The following is an 18947-nucleotide window of genomic DNA, read 5'->3' as shown; positions in this document are numbered from 1 at the left end:
TGCATTTAAGTAGTATGTTTTATTCTCACTATTTTAGTATTCTCATTACATGAAAATTACATGAACTAATAATTCTATGACATGAATTAATGAGAGTTATATTCTATGAGAATTATGGTTATAATTTTTGATAATTTAAAATCTGAGACACTGGCAAAAATAAAAGCTTCATTTTGTTCTTCTCTTAGTTATGGTCAAAGTTGTAGTTCTATATTCTTCCAGATGTCTTTCTTGTGTTTCTGTTAGTAATAGTGTTTTGAAAGGGGCCGTAAAGTATATGTTCATAGGTGATGTTATGAAATTTATCTGAAATACATTTCAAATATTAAGCAGTTTTGGATTTGGTAGGTATTTCATTAAGAATTGTTGGTGGGTATTTAATCAAAGACTATCATAATGAACTGTTTATACTACAGAGACTAAAAATTGTCTTTAATTTAAAACTAAGTCTTTGTTAGTGGGTTGGTTTGGCCCAGTACAGTAGTTGCTAAGTTATATTTACTTTGTGGGTGCTTAGTCAGCATGCTTTTTGGTAATTGTTAATCCTTAAAAAATTATCTGTACCAAGTATGGGTTTATAATCTGGAGCATTACATTTTGGTATATTCATTTGAATTTATTCAACAGAATTTTTATTATCTTTAAGTACCAAATCTTGTAGACATCTGAGCCTATAGTAGTGGATAAGACAGTGTCTCTGTGGTCATTGAGTTTACACCCCTGTGGTTAAAATAAGTTCTCTTACCTCTTTAGAATTTTCCCGTACAATTCTATTAAGTATTTCCTTGTTTAATGCTAGTTTCCAACCACCAGTGAAAATCATTACCTTGAGTGTGTTACTGATAAGTGTATTAAATTGACCAGCATTAGTCTCTTAACTAATTTTCCAGTTTTCTTCAACTTATGTTGTCTTACAGTTCATTCTCTGCATAGCAGCCAGAATTATCTTTTAAAACTGTTGCTTATCTTCAGAGGCCTCATTGTGGCTTCCCTCTTCAATTAGAATAAACCCATTACCATGGCTTTCAAGACCTTGCCTATTGTGCCCTTAGGCCATTTTATCATATTCTACTCTCATTTTCTGTTCCTTAAACATGCCATGCTTCAGGGCCTGTGCATTGGCTGTTGCCTCAGTTGGGGAGGAATGCTCTTCCCCCAAATCTTCTATGCTAGGTTAGCTGCTGCTTCTTCCATGTTCAATTAGGATGTCACCATCTCAGAAAGTCCTTTTTTGTCAGTCCATTCAATGTAGTCGCTCTTCCCCCAAACCACGTTCCTTTTGGCACTGTGATGTCATCCCCTGTTCTCTTCTTCTTCTTTTTTTTTTTTTTAATTTATGTTTTTAAATGTACATCTAAGTTAGTTAGCATATAGTGCAACAATGATTTCAGGAGTAGATTCCTTAATGCCCCTTACCCATTTAGCCCATCCCCCATCCCACAACCCCTCCAGTAACACTCTGTTTGTTCTCCATATTTAAGAGTCTCTTATGCTTTGTCCCCCTCCCTGTTTTTGTATTATTTTTCCTTCCCTTCCCTTATGTTCATCTGTTTTGTATTTTAAAGTCCTCATGAGTGAAGTCGTATATTTGTCTTTCTCTGACTAATATCACTTAGCATAATACCCTTCAGTTCCATCCACGTAGTTGCAAATGGCAGTCCCCTGTTCTCTTTATAGCACTTAGCACTCTTTGAAATTATTTTATGAATCTGATTACTTGTTTTTTGTTTTTACTTCCTTGAATATATGCTCCATGAAAACAGGGACCATGTCTCTTTGTTTATTACTGTATCACCAGTGCTTATTAGAGAATCTTTCTTTATGGTAGGTTTTCTATGAATAATGGCTGAAAGAATGAATGGTGTAGCTTGCTGTCTGTAGAATTTAAATATTTCATTTAACCTTGAAATATCTGAGCCTGTGTGCTGTTAATGTCTACTCTCCTGTTGTAGATCATGCTTATTCTTTTGCATCTTTAACAAAGTCAATATTACTAACCTGTGGTCTTGGTTCTGAAATGTAGATGCAAAACACAAAAGCTCTGATGGAGAATTTGTACCTCAGACACGCCCACGTAGTAACACTCTTCCAAAAAGCTTTGGCTCTTCTCTAGACCATGAAGATGAAGAGAATGAAGATGAATCCAGGGTTATTCAGAAGGAGAAGAAGCCATCTAAGGAAGCAACACTTGAACTTATTCTGAAAAGACTGAAAGAAAAACGTGTTGAGAGGTGTCTTCCAGAAGATATCAAAGTAATCTTGACCTATGCTTTTTGCCCAGACTAGCCTTTAGAGTCCCTGAAACAAAATAATTACCCCAGTGGCATAGAATTGTGTAGGTGGTCTTACTGGTTTGAGGATGCTCCCCAAGTTTGCAGATAAACATGTTTTTATCTCCACACCGGAAGTGTCCAGTCATTCTGGGACTGAGTCACAGTAGTAAAACTAAGGGGCACTTGGCTGGCTTGGTTGGTAAAGCATGCGACTCTGTCAGGGGCTTGGGAGTGAGTTTGAGTCCTACATTGGGTGAAGAGACTACTCGGGAATAAGAGCTTAAAAAAAAAAAAAAGTAAAACTAAAGAAACGAGAATGCTGATCTGTTTATTTATATTGGAGACACTTGGCAAGATGAGTATATAAAGAGTGTAAACATAACTGAGCTTGAGTCTTAGCCTTGTGTCTTAATAGTTACTTGTATTGAGTTCTTAGCTTTTGCAGGCCCTGACTCATTGTGTTATTTCCATTTTGCCCCTGTGTCCTTTCAACAGTCCTATGACTCACATGGATATGATTATGTCCTTTAAAGTGCTAACACAATATGGTTGTGAGGATTAAATAAAAGAGTTTTTTCGAAGAACTGTAACTCAATAAAGCCCATTCCTAGGACAGTCCTGGTCAGAGCATTTGGCAACCCAAATTATTTATCAGATGAGATTTGCTGAGAGAATATAGAGTTGGTCTCAGGTGAACTTTTGTGTAGGCAGTGATGAGCCCTGATCCTGATGCTCATCCCTAGCTTGACAACAGAGTACACCTTTCTCAAAATCGAAATATTGGAAGTGTTTGTCTCCCTTGAACAGGGCTAGATTAGAATTTTTAATCACTTCCCTCCCTCCACTTTTCTTATTTTTCAGTTTTGTGTTAGATCAGCCAACCTCCTGTCCCCTCTCTCCACCTAGTTTTCTAGAGATGATTTTTTTTTGAATATATGAAATTTATGGTCAAATTGGTTTCCATACAACACCCAGTGCTCATCCCAAAAGATGCCCTCTTCAGTACCTATCACCTACCCTCCCCTCCCTCCAACCCCCTATCAACCCTCGGTTTGTTCTCAGTTTTTAAGAGTCTCTAGAGATGATTTTGATTGGATCATTGTAATTTGAATTCATTGTCTTAGGTTTAAGGTGCTGGCTTGAGGTTGAAATCACAGTGTTTTATAGGCTATCCCTAGCTGTCCTCTACTGGATGTATATAATCTAATGTATTAGTTATAGGAAGATAATATCCAGTGATTTTTTTTTTTTTTTTTTAATTTTACCTCTCTTCCACTCTGGTGAGAAACATAGATTGTCTTACCCTGGGAGTAAGTAGAGAGTCTATTTGGTCTGATGTTCAAAAGGCTGTTCAGTGGAACATCGGTTTGTTGAGATGTTAAAAGGTGGTCCTGTGGAACAAAGTGGGAAGGTTCTGTGGGCAAGTAAATTTGGGATGTCTTTCCTCTGTTACAGTTTAGAGTATTGAAAGATAGGAGATGAGTATTGCATGTAAAGAAAGCATCATATAGGAAGGGAAACTGAGCTTATACAGTAGAAGTCTAGGTCACAAATTGGCAGTGTTTCACTTTTTCATGATTTATCTACTATACTGCTGCCAGATTTTCTTAATAGTTTAGTAGAAATGCTAGATTATTAGATCTGTGCTATTGTGTGTGTGTGTTTTATGTGTGTATATGAAATTATAGTTACAATGCTAATAGAAGACTGCAAAATTAAACAATAGGCATTTGTGTGTGCCTGTTGTGTGGTAGGTAGGCACTATTATAAATGCCTTTGTAACATATTAACTCATTTAGTCCTCAGTAAAGCCCTATGAGGTAGGGTCTAGTATCCCTATTTTATAGATTAGAATATTGGACAAAAAGAATTTAACTTACTATTCATAATTTATTTAGGTAAAATATAAATAAGCCACCAAAGAGGGTTGGTACCTCCTTATTAGAAGACCACATTCGAAAAATGTCTGCAAATCTGTAAGGAAAGGCTGCATTCTTTTTTTAAAAATATTTTTTTTAAGTAATCTTTATATCCATCATGGGGCTCAAACTCACAGCCCCAAGATCAAGAGTTGCATACTAACAGACTGAACCAGCCAGGTGCCCCAGGAAAGACTGTATTATTCTAGGCTGGAGTGGTGATTGGCTGCCCTTTTACCCTAATTATTTACGTTGTGGGGATGATGAAAATCATGATGATGCCAGTGAGAGTGGTTTTTTAATTTTTTTTTCTTTTAAATTGTAGAAAATGACAAAAGATCACTTGATAGAAGAGAAAACTTCTCTTCAGAAAAGTCTTCTTTACTATGAAAGTCAACATGGAAGGCCGGTAAGTGTCTCTTGCTAAAACCATTTGATTTTCCATCTTAAAAAAGATAACGAATCTCCTTTGTGGCCCACATCTGCAGAGCTGTTTTATAGAGCACTGTTTCCTGCATTCATGAGATTGCCTATTTATTTAAAATAACTTCTTAAAAATTGGGTGAAAGTCATATTGCTTAATGCTTTGGACTTCAAATTTTCTGATGACTAGGTAATTGCCATTTTCCTTGCTTTAGGTGACCAGGGAAGAAAGACACATTGTGAAACCTCTCTATGAGAGATACAGACTTGTAAAACAGATGCTGACAAGAGCTAGCATCACTCCTGTCCTTGTGAGTAAAACACACAAAGCTTTATCTAGTTCGTTTTACCAAGGCCTACCCTTTAAAAAATACTTTTATGGTGGTATATTGGAGAAATACACAGCTAAAGTAGCAAGAATTGTATATGTAAGGTGAGGTTACTGTTTTTCGAAGATAGGAAATTAACAATCAGTGTGTACCTCCCATCTCCCAGGCACTTGTAAAAGCACTCTATGTATATCATAAAAGAAGATGTTATTAAATCTTGACAAGTCAGAACAGGTAGCAGATAATAGCCTCCTTTTCACACATGATGAAACTGGGGCTAAGGAGTGATACACCCAGGGTCAGCTACGTTGTGGAATTAAAAAAAAACGATTCCTTCCTTCCTTCCTTCCTTCCTCTCTTCCTCTCTCTCTCTCTCCCTTTCTTTCCCTCCCTCCCTCTCTTTTCTCTTCCCTTCTCTTTCTCTCTCTCTCCCTCCCTCTCTCTCCCCCTCTCTTCTCGCTCCCTTCCCCTTCCCTTCCCCTTCCCATTACAAGTGGGGAGGGGCAAAGGGAGAGGAAGAAAGATTCTTAAGCAGGTCCATGCCCAGCACACAGCCTGATGCAACATGGGGCTCACATGGGACTCGATCTCACAACCATGACCTGAGGTGAAATCAAGAGTTGAATGCTTAACCAAATGAGCCAGCAGGTGTCCCCCACAAAAAACAAATTTCAGACCCTGGCCTAGTTTCTTTCAATTTAAATGTGCGCGCGTGTGCGCGCGTGTGTGTTTTAATATGAAATTTATTGTCAAATTGGTTTTCTTACAATACCCCTTACTCATCCCAACAGGTGCCCTCCTTAATACCCATCACACACTTTCCCCTCCCTCCCATCCCCCATCAACCCTCAGTTTATTCTCAGTTTGTAAGAGTCTCTTATGATTTGCTTCCCTCCCTCTCTTTTTTTCCCCTTCCCCTCCCCCATGGTCTTCTGTTAAGTTTCTCAGGATCCACATAAGAGTGAAAACATATGGTATCTATTTTTCTCTGTATGACTTATTTCACTTAGCATAACACTCTCCAGTTCCATCCATGTTGCTACAAAAGGCCATATTTCATTCTTTCTCATTGCCAAGTAGTATTCCATTGTATGTATAAACCACAACTTCTTTATCCATTCATCAGTTGATGGACATTTTGGCTCTTTCCATAATTTGGCTATTATTGAAAGCGCTGCTATAAACATTGGGGTACAAGTGCCCCTATGTATCAGCACTCCTGTATCCCTTGGGTAAATTCCTAGCAGTGCTATTGCTGGGTCATAGGGTAGATGTATTTTTAATTTTTTGAGGAACCTCCACACTGTTTTCCAGAGTGGCCGCACCAGTTTGCATTCCCACCAACAGTGCGAGAGGGTTCCCGTTTCTCCACATCCTCTCCAGCATCTATAGTCTCCTGATTTGCCATTTTAGCCACTCTGACTGGCGTGAGGTGATATCTGAGTGTGGTTTTGATTTGTATTTCCCTGATGAGGAGTGATATTGAGCATCTTTTCATGTCCCTGTTGGCTATATGGATGTCTTCTTTAGAGAAGTGTCTGTTCATGTTTCCTGCCCATTTCTTCACTGGATTATTTGTTTTTCGGGTGTGGAGTTTGGTGAGCTCTTCATAGATTTTGGATACTAGCCCTTTATCCGGTATGTCATTTGCAAATATCCTTTCCTATTCCATCGGTTGCCTTTTAGTTTTGTTGATTGTTTCCTTTGCTGTGCAGAAGCTTTTTATCTTCATGAGGTCCCAGTAGTTCATTTTTGCTTTTAATTCCCTTGCCTTTGGAGATGTGTCAAGTAAGAAATTGCTGTGGCTGAGGTCAGAGAGGTTTTTTCCTGCTTCTCCTCTAGGGTTTTGATGGTTTCCTGTCTCACATTCAGGTCTTTCATCCACTTTGAGTTTATTTTTGTGAATGGTGTAAGAAAGTGGTCTAGTTTCATTCTTCTGCATGTTGCTGTCCAGTTCTCCCAGCACCATGTGTTAAAGAGGCTGTCTTTTTTCCATTGGATATTCTTTCCTGCTTTGTCAAAGATGAGTTGGCCATACTTTTGTGGGTTCAATTCTGGAGTCTCTGTTCTATTCCATTGGTGTATGTGTCTGTTTTTGTGCCAATACCATGCTGTCTTGATGGCTTACAGCTTTGTAGTAGAGGGTAAAGTCTGGGATTGTGATGCCTCCCGCTTTGGTCTTCTTCAATATTACTTTGGCTATTCTGGGTCTTTTGTGGTTCCATACAAATTTTAGGATTGCTTGTTCTAGCTTCGAGAAGAATGCTGATGCAATTTTAATTGGTATTGCTTTGAATGTGTAGATTGCTTTGAGTAGTATTGACATCTTAACAATATTTACTTTTCCAATCCATGAGCATGGATTGTTTTTTCCATTTCTTGGTATCTTCTTCAATTTCCTTCATAAGCCTTTTCAGCATACAGATCTTTTACATCTTTGGTTAGGTTTATTCCTAGGTATTGTAGGATTCTTGGTACAGTTGTGAATGGGATCAGTTTCTTTATTTGTCTTTCTGTTGCTTCATTATTAGTATATAAGAATGCAACTGATTTCTGTACATTAATTTTGTATCCTGCAACTTTGCTGATAAATTCATGTGTTTGAAACACATTAGTTTTGCAGTGTGGAGTTTCCCAGAAAATTAAAAATAGACCTACCCTGTGACCCAGTAGTAGCACTGCTAGGAATTTACCCAAGGGATACAGGAGTACTGATGCATAGGGGCACTTGTACCCCTTATAGCAGCACTCGCAACAATAGCCAAATTGTGGAAAGAGCCTAAATGTCCATCAACTGATGAATGGATAAAGAAATTGTGGTTTATATACACAATGGAGTACTACATGGCAATGAGAAAGAACGAAATATGGCCCTTTGTAGCAACGTGGATGGAACTGGAGAGTGTGATGCTAAGTGAAATAAGCCATACAGAGAAAGACAGATACCATATGTTTTCACTCTTATGTGGATCCTGAGAAACTTAACAGAAACCCATGGGGGAGGGGAAGGAAAAAAAAAAAAAAAGAGGTTAGAGTGGGAGAGAGCCAAAGCATAAGAGCCTCTTAAAAACTGAGAACAAACTGAGGGTTGATGGGGGGTGGGAGGGAGGAGAGGGTGGGTGATGGGTATTGAAGAGGACATTTTTTGGGATGAGCACTGGATGTGGTATGGAAACCAATTTGACAATAAATTTCATTTAAAAAAAAAACAAAGTTAAGCCAAGACAGTTTGATAGGAAAGAATAATTTTTTTCAGCAAATGTTCTTAAGACCATTGAGTATTCACATGCAAAAAAAAAAAAAAAAAAAAAAGCATGAATGTAGACCCTTATCTCACACAAAATTTAACTCAGAATGGTTCATTGACCTAATTGTAAGAGCTAAAACTATAAAAGTCATAGGAAATAGAAGAATAAATCTTTGCAATCTTGAATTAGGCCGGGTTTTCTTGGATATGACAGCAAAAACACTGTAAAAAAAAAAAATTAAAATAAATTGGACCTCATCAAAATTAAAAAGAAAATCGTGCATGAAAGGACATTTTGAATTGAAAAGACAACCAACAGAATGGGATAAAATGTTTGTAAATCATGTATCTGATAAGGGACTGGTACCAGAATATATAAAGAACTCTTAGAGTTTAATAACAAAAAGTTAAATAACCCAATTAAAAAGTGGACAAAGGATTTGAATAAACATTTCTTCAGCGATCTATAAGTGGCCATTAGGCACTTGAAAACAAGATGTTCAGCATCATTAGTTATTAGGAAATGCAATAAACCACATTCACATACCACTTTATACCCACTAGTATGGCTTTAATGAGAAAAGATAACCGTGTTGACAAGGATGTGGAGAAATTGGAATGCTTACACACTGCTGATAGAATGTTAAATGGTGCAGCTAACTTTCATAACTAGTTTGGCAGTTCCTCCAAAGGTTAAACATAGAGTTGCCATTTGACCTAGCAATTCTCCTTCTAGGTATATGCCTCAGAGAATTGAAAATATGTCTGTACAAAAACTTGTACACAATTGTTCATACAGCATCATTCCTAATGGCTAAAATATAGGAAAAAACCCACATGTCCAGCAACTGATAGATAAACAAATTGTGCTTTACCCAAATATTGGAATATCAGTTAGCCATAAAAAGGGAAAATGAAAGCTATTGACAGCTATTGTTAAAAAGGCAAATGCCCCAAATAAAATTGCATGTAATACTTTCTTTTTTAAAAAATATTTATTGGGGCGCCTGGGTGGCACAGTTGGTTAAGCGTCCGACTTCAGCCAGGTCGCGATCTCGCGATCTCGCGGTCCTTGAGTTCGAGCCCTGCGTCAGGCTCTGGGCTGATGGCTCAGAGCCTGGAGCCTGTTTCCGATTCTGTGTCTCCCTCTCTCTCTGCCCCTCCCCTGTTCATGCTCTGTCTGTCTCTGTCCCCAAAAAAATAAATAAACATTGAAAAAAAAATTTTTTTTTAAATATTTATTGAATGAGCTCTTTTAGAGTATCCAGACATAAATGAACATTTAGCACTCTTGTGCATACGTAATAAGAAAACATAAACAAAAATAAATTTACTAAGGAATCCTAAAAATTTTATTTCATGTGGTTAAGATTTTGAAAATAAAAGTTTTATATCTGTTCATAGTGAATGAAGCTTCCTTGAATGCTTTAAATATTTAAAGTGTAAACCATTTTTATGTTACAGGGATCTCCATCTACCAAGCGAAGGGGTCAGATGTTACAACCAATCATAGAAGGAGAAACTGCCCATTTTTTTGAAGAAATCAAGGTAATCCTTAAGAGAATTCATTCTCTGATGTCTTTCTTAAGGAAAAAGTTGAGTCATGGCTTGTTTATCTGTTCAATAACTTTTTAGGAAGAAGAAGAAGATGGTGTTACTCTGTCCTCTGAGCTAACTGATATCTTGAAAACTGCTGTGCAGGCACAGTCTTCATTGGAAAACTCTGAATCTGATGTTGAAGAAAATCAGGAAAAACTGGCTCTGGATCTCCGATTGTCAAGTACTCGAGCAGCTTCTATGTATGTTTGCTGGTTTGTGATTTTAACCTATTTGTATAATAAAATTTACATGCTGGTGTAAATGTTAAGTAAACAAGAACTTGGAGGGAATTAATGTAGTGCTTCAGAGATGGACCCTTTTTAGAGTGTGATTTATAAATCACTTACTGTGTTTTAAAAATTAAAGAAACTAAAATCCTGCATTTGCTTCATAACGGAGTACAGGAATCAGCTAGTTAGGTTTGCTCTCTCAGCTTCTTTCCCTGGTATGGTGTGTAACTGGTTTTCAGCCCTGGCTTCACTTTTTTTTTTCTTTTTTTTTTTAATTGAGGTATAACCAACATGCTCTATTAGTTTCAGGTTGGTGTACACCATATTGATTTGACAATTCTATATATTACTCAGTGCTCACCACAGCAAGTGTGGTCACCATACAATGTTATTGTAGTATTATTGACTACATTCCCTGGGCTGTACTTTCCATCTTTGTGACTTACTTATTTTATAATTGGAAGTTTGTGCCTCATTCAGATCCCGTTCACCTATTGTATCTATCTCCTCACCTGTCTACCTCCCTCACAGCCACCCAGTTTGTTCTCTGTATTAATGAGACCTCTATTATTTGTTCATTTTGTTTTTTAGATTCCACATATAAGTAAAATCATAGGGTATTTGTCTTTATCTCTTTGACTTAATTCATTTAGCATTATATACCCATTAGTTTCATCCATGTTGTTGCAAATGGCAAGATCTCCTTCTTTTTTATGGCCCAGTAATATTCCTGTGTGTGTGTGTGTGTGTGTGTGTGTTTATGTACACCACATCTTCTTTATCCATTACTCTACTGATGGACACTTGGATTGCTTCCATATCTTGGCTATTGTAAATAATGGTGCAATAAACATAAGGGTGCCTATCTCTTTTCAAATTAGGGTTTTTGTTTTCTTTTGGTAAATAGGAGTGGAATTACTGGATAATATGGTAACTTCTGTTTTTAATTTTTTGAGCAGTCTCCATATTGTTTTCCACAGTAGCGCTGGTTTCACTTTAAGATTACCTAGGGAAAAAGTTTTTTTAAATACTGCTGTAGAGGTGCCTTTAGTTTGTAGCCAGTGTTTGAACCCCTGGTAAGAGTCAAAATGTTCTTTCAATAATATTTTCTTTCCATTTAAATTTCAGGCCTGAATTACTGGAACAACTTTGGAAAGCTAGAGCTGAAAAGAAGAAGCTACGTAAAACGTTACGGGAATTTGAAGAAGCATTTTATCAACAGAATGGAAGGTTTGTTGAACATCACAAAATTGAGTCTTCCTTCTTCCTTTTTTTTTTTTTTTAAATTATTTTACAATGTTTATTTATTTTTGAGAGAGAGACAGACAGAGCACTAGTAGGGGAGGGGCAGAGAGAGAGGGAGGCACAGAATCTGAAGCAGGCTCCAAGCTCTGAGCTCAACACAGAGACCCATGTGGGGCTCGAACTCACGAACCATGAGATCATGACCTAAGCCAAAGTCAGATGCTTAACCGACTGAGCCACCCAGGTGCCCCGAGTCTTCCTTCTTCTTAAACTTAAGGGCTTAGGGGCGCCTGGGTGGCTCAGTCGGTTAAGCGGCCGACTTCGGCTCAGGTCATGATCTCGCGGTCCGTGAGTTCGAGCCCCGCGTCGGGCTCTGTGCTGACAGCTCAGAACCTAGAGCCTGTTTCAGATTCTGTGTCTCCCTCTCTCTGACCCTCCCCTGTTCATGCTCTCTCTCTGTCTCAAAAATAAATAAACGTTAAAAAAAAAAAAAAAATTAAAAAAAAAAAACAAAAACAACTTAAGGGCTTATATGGTAAATTAAAGGAATATATAGGAATAGAAATAAATTGTGCACATAAGCATGTTATCATTGAAAAAAAAAAGTAGAAAACATTCCTTTTTACTTGGAAGTCCTGCTATTAATGGCAAGAAAAAGAGCTAGGGGAACAATACCTGATAAAATATTTCAGAGTTGTTCTAGAGGGGCTTGGTTGAGTGGCAGTTATGTTGTGTTTTTTAATTCTACATCCTCACCCTTTTGGCAGTGTTTGTGAAACAAAAGGTTTTTCCTTTTGTAAAGGGTCCTGTGACAGCTAGTGTGGATCCTTACACTAAGACTGTGGCTACTTAGGCTGCATGTTTGGGCCATTCCAGGCTTCGTATTTTCAGGGTGTGCAACAGGGTGCCAGTCAATAGTGTGGCTCCTAGAATACAGTATGGCATGTGTTTTTATCTAACTGGGGCACAGTTGACTCAGTGGAACTCTTTAAGAAAAATACATTCTAGTTCAGATGATGGACAGAAATGAATGTTATCTCAGACCTCAGAAAAGTTGCTCCATGTATGTAACTGGGTGGTCTTAACAAGCCAGTAGCTATATTACAAATTCCAAACTGTGTTTACTTTGAGAATTTTCTATATAGTGGGCAAAAATGGTTAAAAAACACTCAGTGTAAGAATGCATTTTTTCAAGTACCTTCTTATTCTTTGCCTTAATGGAAGAAAACTTTTTTGTAATTATACTTAGGATGGTTTGATGCTTTACCTAGAGATTAAACTGAATTGGATTGGGTCATTAATATAAAGTGAGAAAACTGCTTTTTTCTGTGGGTAAGATCTTTTACTTCTCAATTCACTGAAGCCATAGTACAGTAAATGTATGAAATTACTGACTGTAATCCTCTAGCACTTGATATACACTTCCAGACCTGACAGAGTCTAGCAGCGCGTGTCTTACTAAAGTATTTGGCTTCTGCTGGTTCTCTGCAATGAACATCGATAAGTATAGCATTATTGAATCTGTCAGTAGAGAAATTCATCAAAAAAAGTATTTTAGGATTGTTCCATGGGGATGGGGTGTGGGGAATTAGTGCAGTAATCTATCTTCTTGCAGAGCAGTTTTTTTATTTGAATTTGCATTTGGTAACATTGTGTCTCACATCAGGACAAGTTCTGGGACTTTATTTTTCAGATGATCTCCAGAATATTACAGATTTTATTTTCTTCCCTAGGAATGCCCAGAAGGAGGATCGTGTTCCAGTGCTTGAGGAGTACAGGGAGTACAAGAAAATTAAAGCCAAACTTAGGCTTCTTGAAGTTCTTATCAGCAAACAAGATTCTTCAAAATCCATATAAAATATACTCCTTGAAAACATCATAAAAATCAGTTGTATTCCCTGAAGCAATCATCGTGTGTACTTGGCTGGTACTTGAGTTCATTTTGTCAGGCACTCAGAAAGTATCACTTTGTACTTGGTTGTGGTGCCACTAGAGAATGATGGGAGGGTAAGTAGACCCTCTCTAGGGAGCGTGGTGTTCCATATTAACCACAGACTGTCCTCTTCACCTTTAGCAAACATCAGTTTTCTTCATTGTTTTGTACTACAGATACATCCTGTTAGCAAAAGACTAGTACTTTATTCTTTCAACTTCAAGAACTTTGGAGATACAAGCTTTTTGTTGTTACCAACTTTGCTTTTATTATTATTTTTTTAATTACTGAAGAAAATTGAGAGGAACATCTTCACATTGAATTCTTCGGTTGCCTTTTTCTTACAGAATGACTGAAAATTTGAAAGAAAAGCCTATAAATGTGCACATATGCAACTATGTCTTATGTTTTCTTAGAAAACCAAACTCAAACTGAAATTTCAAGTCCTACTGTGGAACACATTTCTGTTTAATTTCCAAAGTGAAAGTTTCTCACAGGTAATATGTTAGCAAAATTTTGCAATTCAGTGGTCACACAGCTCCTGGATGAAGATAACAGAGGGCACACCAAAAAGTGACCTTGTTTATTAGTATAGTGAACACACACACCACACATCACACACAGAACTGAATCATTTCACATGCTGCCTATGGGACATAAGTTACTGTTTGTTTCCTCAGTTATTCTTTTTGAGCTGGTGATGATGTGATTTGTCTGCATCAGATCCTGTACTTTTCCTCCCACCCACCTCCAGATAATGTGAGAAAATAGCCATGTCTGTGTAGGAACACTGATGGTGCTCAGATTTGTGTGTTCAATCAGATGGGCCTAAGTTGGCAAAAGAGTCATTATGCGTGAATCAAATCTGTTCTTAACAAGGGCTATACCACTGCATTTTTTACATGTACCTTCCGGGGGTCACATCATTTTTTTTTTTCTTTTTTAATTGGCAAAATCCATGAAGAAAACATCCTCTAACAGGACCACTTTGGCTCAGCACATGCTATGTAAAGCAGCTGTGTAGTGGTGTTCAAAGATGTCTAGTGGTATGCCCCTTGTCATATACTCTAAGCTGATTTTTTGTTCTTTGGCTTTGCATGGCTTTCCTTCAAGTACTCTTCTGGTATCATTCTGCTCATCGTTTTCACAGAATGGTGACTTTATTTGGGCTAACAGTAGTAATAGCATATTCTGGTCAGGCTTAATCTAAGTGTTAATTCTTTTCTTGGTGCTTTTTTGGATTGATGAGTGTCTCACTTTGTGCCCATGGTTTGCATGCATTAACTCATGCGTGATTTTCTTAAATAGCTAATATTAACAGTTCCATGTAAAAATGGACCTCTGCAACATTCTTTAATAAAGGTGAGGGAAGCACGAACCTCAGACTTGCAGCACTATTACATAGTAAGCACATGAAGTAGCTTGATAATAAGTAGTGTTTCTAGTGTTTTACATTTCACCTATGTGTGCAATGCCTTTTTCGGGGGGAGGGAATGTTCATTGGTGGTGGACATGTAGTTTTACTGGGGAATAAAGCACTAAATCCAGCCCTTTTTGTGTGGTTTCCTTTTGGTATGCCTAGGTTGTTCATAACGTATACCTAGAAAAATGAAATTGAAAATGCCAAAACAAGTATCATATCACTTTGATTTGAATCCAGCATGCAGTGTGCATTTACTTCTTTCAGTCTCCAGACAGGAGTGTATCCAAACATCTAATTTAATGTGCACTGTGTATTGTTTTATATGAATGTTTATATATACCACATGCAAAAATGTCCATATGCACTATTTAAATGTTTTAAATAATATATTCCTTCTTTATAATGCTAAATCTATATGAGTACCATATTTTTATAAGTCAGTGGCCTGACTGGTTTCATTTTAGAATTAACAGCTGCTTCATGGTGTTGATTATTCACTGTTAATGTTTGGCTGCGAGTAGAATAGATAAAAGTAGCATGGCAGCACTTATGCTATGTGACAGTACTTGTGTGTCATAGTTGAGCAGTAGGTGGTAGAACTAGGCAGTTTGTGATGAGTTTTACTTTGGTACAAGTAAAAACAGTATATCTATATACAAATAATATATAGATATATATGACCACCAATATAATCGCATTGCTGTGTCTGGCACTTCATTGTATAGACTTTTGTAATAAAAGAACTTGAATGTTCTAAGTCATTGTAAATGTTTTTTGTTTTCACTAGATGTTAAAAGACAAAAAATCGAGACCTCAAGTGTTTCTTTGCCTTAATGTTCTTGGGCTTTGTTGGAATTACCTCATTCAGGGACCACGGGGGGACAACATGGTTACTAAGCCACTTGGCTGGCTACAGCTCTGGGGAGTGGTAAGACTAGGGAAGGCCATGTTGTTAAATGCCTTGTGGAAGTCTAGAAGATGCAGAGAGAACAGTCAGCATTTCTTGTTGGAATGAATTATTCTATCAAGCATACTTGAGGTACAGTTTCTAAGAAAAGAGCATGCATGGCTGGCTTGAGGAAGGTGGGTAGATTTAAAATCTATTGAGCACCAATGTGGAAATTGAGTATGATGGTGAGATGATGTTGTTTGGGCCAAGAGAACATATGGCTCTTCCAGGAGGACTTATGTAACGTGCTAAAAATATAGAAGAGTTACCTCACACAACTTTACGACCACTCAGACGGGGGTTTTGCGGCACCCTCATTCATATTTCTCCTACATTAAGTTGACTTCTCATAACTCTGATACTCCTACCTTGCTCTTTGTTTTTACAGTATATTTTGCTTTCAGAGTAGTTGAGGAAATACTTAGGAAACTTTAAATGTGTTACTTTAGAATCTTTCTAGATGAATTTCCAGTTTGAAAATATTAGTGAAAATTCTGTAGATGATTGGTAAGTTTGTTCTTGTACACTTTAGCTTTTTCTAGATGACCTCAAACTGGGAGGAATGGAGGTGAGATTACTTTATTTGGGGTCTTATATAATGGTTTTCCAGAATCATAGGTATTTATTAATTTATTTATGGCCAGGACAGGTTATAACATGGTACATGATGAAAACACCTAACGGTTCCTATACTCTAGGTAACATTGAGAAAACTGCTTATGACCTATTAGAGACCTGCCCCATGAACTATATGCAGCATTTGATACTTTAACTCCACGTTCCTAGAATTTAATAATAAATCTCATTATAAAATCATTTACATGTACCGGTGTGTATACTCTGGAAGTGTGCTGTTTGGATTGCACAGTGAGGCCCATTCAGGGGTACTTAATTTCTGGAAATCTTTTGGTGAAATCATTTTGGTAGTTATACTCTGATGATAGCTTGATGATAGGTGGTACAGTGTTTTTAAAGTGTACCTGAAATGGGCACATGTTTAGGAAATAATTCAGTACAGGGATAAATCTTTGTTACAAATGCTCAATGATTGTATCACAGATTCTCGCCTGCACTTGTCTTAATTTTGTAGAGCTGAAATCCTTCTCATCACTCGGTTTAGTTTTAAACTGACGTAGTGTAATTCTTTCTCCAGCTCCACGGCATATAAAAAGAGTCTGCAGGATAATTTAGAAGGAAGCAGAGAATGGGTCAGTAACATGCCTTCGTGCATAGAGAGACAGCAGGTTATTAGTGCCTTTTGTGAAGTACTTGGGGTGGGAAGATAATACTTTAAGCTTCTAAAACATGCCTAGGAGGGCCAATTATGGATCTTATATTCTAAAATAGTGGAGAACAGGGTCTGCTGTGCATATTAAATATAAATGGCAGTTCCCGTTAAAAAACTTAAAAGGGGGAGCACCTGGGTGGCTCAGTCGTCCAACTTCAGCTCAGGTCATGATCTCAGGTTCGTGAGTTCAAGCCCCGTGTAGGGCTCTGTGCAGGCTTGGAGCCCAGAACCTGCTTCGGGTTCTTTGTCTCCCTCTCTCTCTGCCCCACCCCTGCTTGCACTCTGTCTCTATCTCTCAAAAATGAATAAACGTGGAAAAAAAAGTGTTTTTTTAAATATAAATGGCAGTTCCTATTTGGAGATGTAAGAGTAAAAGCAGGTGGTTTCACTCTTACCTTACATTTAAACAAATGGAGTATTGTGCTTTCTGATTAATTTCAAAGTTGAGTAAAAAGATGAAAAAAAAGGGGGTGGCATCTCAGAATAAGGTTCTGATTTCGGGAAAATAATGTAATTCATGTCCCCAGTCACCATATCATGATATCCCAGAGTGCCCTGGTTAGAACAAATACTTACTCTCGAAATTCTTGTTGCGTGACAGGCTGGTAGTCATCTTGAATTTCTGAAGAATAATACTTTTTCTCAAGCCTCTCTTTCCACTTTTTCATCTGCTCTGCACTTTGAATCTCCTGTCAAGTCAGAGGACAAGCATAGGCTGCACCTTTAAATTTTTCTCTATCTTAAGTCTTTGGTACCCAAGCATCACAGCATTGAGAATCTTTTTATTTTTTAATCTAAATGGCTTTATTTTTTTTTCTTGTCTTATTGCACTGGTTAAACCTCCAGTACAAGATGGAATAGAGATAGTGAGAATAGACGTCCTTGCTTTGATGCTGATCTTAGGGAGAAAGCATTCAGTTTGTCATCAGTATGTAGGCTTATAGCTGACAGGTTTTTGGGGTTTTTTTTGTTTTGTTTTGTTTCTGTTTTTTTTTTTTTTTTGTAGATACTCCTTATGAAGTCTTGTAAAATCTCTTTTCTACAGTTTGCTGAGAGTTTCTGTTATGGCTGAATGTTGACTTAGGTGAAATGCTTTTTTTTAAGGTACATAAATTATTATTTGTTCTTTTCCTTTTTATTCTATTGGTATGGTGAGTTGCATTAATTGATTTTCAACATTCCCTTCCTGAGAGACACCCCATTGGTCACAGTGCTTTATTGTTAAATTCAATTTGCCAATGTTTTGTTGAGGATTTTTGCATCTGCATTTATGAAATATGTTGGTCTGTACATTTTTTTTCTTTTAGTGTCTTTCTCTGTTTTCTTTATCAGGGTAACTTTATTTTTTTACTTTTTTTTGAGTTGGGTTTTTTTTTTAATTTTAATTTTTTAAAATTTGCATCCAAATTAGTTAGCGTATAGTGCAACAATGATTTCAGGAGTAGATTCCTTAGTGCCTCTTATCCATTTAGCCCACCTCCCCTCCCACAACCCCTCCTGTAACCCTCAGTTTGTTCTCCATATTTATGAGTCTCTTCTGTTTTGTCCCCCTCCCTGTTTTTATATTATTTTTGTTTCCCTTCCCTTATGTTCATAAGTTTTGTCTTTTAAAGTCCTCATATGAGTGAAGTCATATGATTTTTGTCTTTATCTCACTAATTTCACTTAGCATAATACCCTCCATTTCCATCCACATAGTTGCAAATGGCAAGATTTCATTCTTTTTGATTGCTCAGTAATATTCCATTATATATATATATGTATATATATATATACACACACATATATATATACATATATATATATATACACACACACACACATATATATATATGTATATATATATATATACACGCGCCACATCTTCTTTATCCATTCATCCATCAATGGACATTTGGGCTCTTTCCATACTTTGGCTATTGTGGATAGTGCTGCTATAAACATGGGGGTGCATGTGTCCCTTCGAAACAGCACACCTGTATTCCGTGGATAAATGCCTCATAGTGCAATTGCTGGGTCGTAGGGTAGTTCTATTTTTAGTTTTTTTAGGAACCTCCATATTGTTTTCCAGAGTAGCTGCACCAGTTTG

General features: G+C 37.2%; 2 protein-coding genes across 14 annotated transcripts in view; one reads left to right on the top strand and one right to left on the bottom strand.

The window, feature by feature from the left end:
• FAM13B (family with sequence similarity 13 member B) overlaps nt 1-15378 on the top strand; it is an 88745-nt gene extending 73367 nt beyond the window's left edge. For 8 of the 13 annotated variants that reach the window (XM_043588595.1, XM_043588588.1, XM_043588577.1 and 5 more), the window contains 7 exons: nt 2024-2253; nt 4518-4601; nt 4831-4926; nt 9656-9739; nt 9827-9990; nt 11149-11250; nt 12999-15378. In XM_043588595.1, coding sequence (XP_043444530.1) covers nt 2024-2253; nt 4518-4601; nt 4831-4926; nt 9656-9739; nt 9827-9990; nt 11149-11250; nt 12999-13122 — 884 coding nt within the window. In that variant the 3' untranslated portion in view covers nt 13123-15378. The remainder of the gene's footprint in view (nt 1-2023; nt 2254-4517; nt 4602-4830; nt 4927-9655; nt 9740-9826; nt 9991-11148; nt 11251-12998) is intronic. The other 5 variants (XM_043588609.1, XM_043588566.1, XM_043588548.1 and 2 more) reach the window with 2 other exon arrangements.
• Nucleotides 15379-16404: 1026 nt separating this feature from the next.
• PKD2L2 (polycystin 2 like 2, transient receptor potential cation channel) overlaps nt 16405-18947 on the bottom strand; it is a 41818-nt gene continuing 39275 nt past the window's right edge. The window contains exons 12-13 of the mRNA XM_043588686.1: nt 17435-17547; nt 16405-16745 (exon numbers count right to left, since the gene is read on the bottom strand). Coding sequence (XP_043444621.1) covers nt 16649-16745; nt 17435-17547 — 210 coding nt within the window. The 3' untranslated portion in view covers nt 16405-16648. The remainder of the gene's footprint in view (nt 16746-17434; nt 17548-18947) is intronic.

Source organism: Prionailurus bengalensis, chromosome A1 (genome assembly GCF_016509475.1).
Source record: "Prionailurus bengalensis isolate Pbe53 chromosome A1, Fcat_Pben_1.1_paternal_pri, whole genome shotgun sequence".
Taxonomy (NCBI): domain Eukaryota; kingdom Metazoa; phylum Chordata; class Mammalia; order Carnivora; family Felidae; genus Prionailurus; species Prionailurus bengalensis.
The sequence above is the reverse complement of the archived record's forward strand: the minus strand, read 5'-3'. Positions and strand labels throughout refer to the sequence as shown.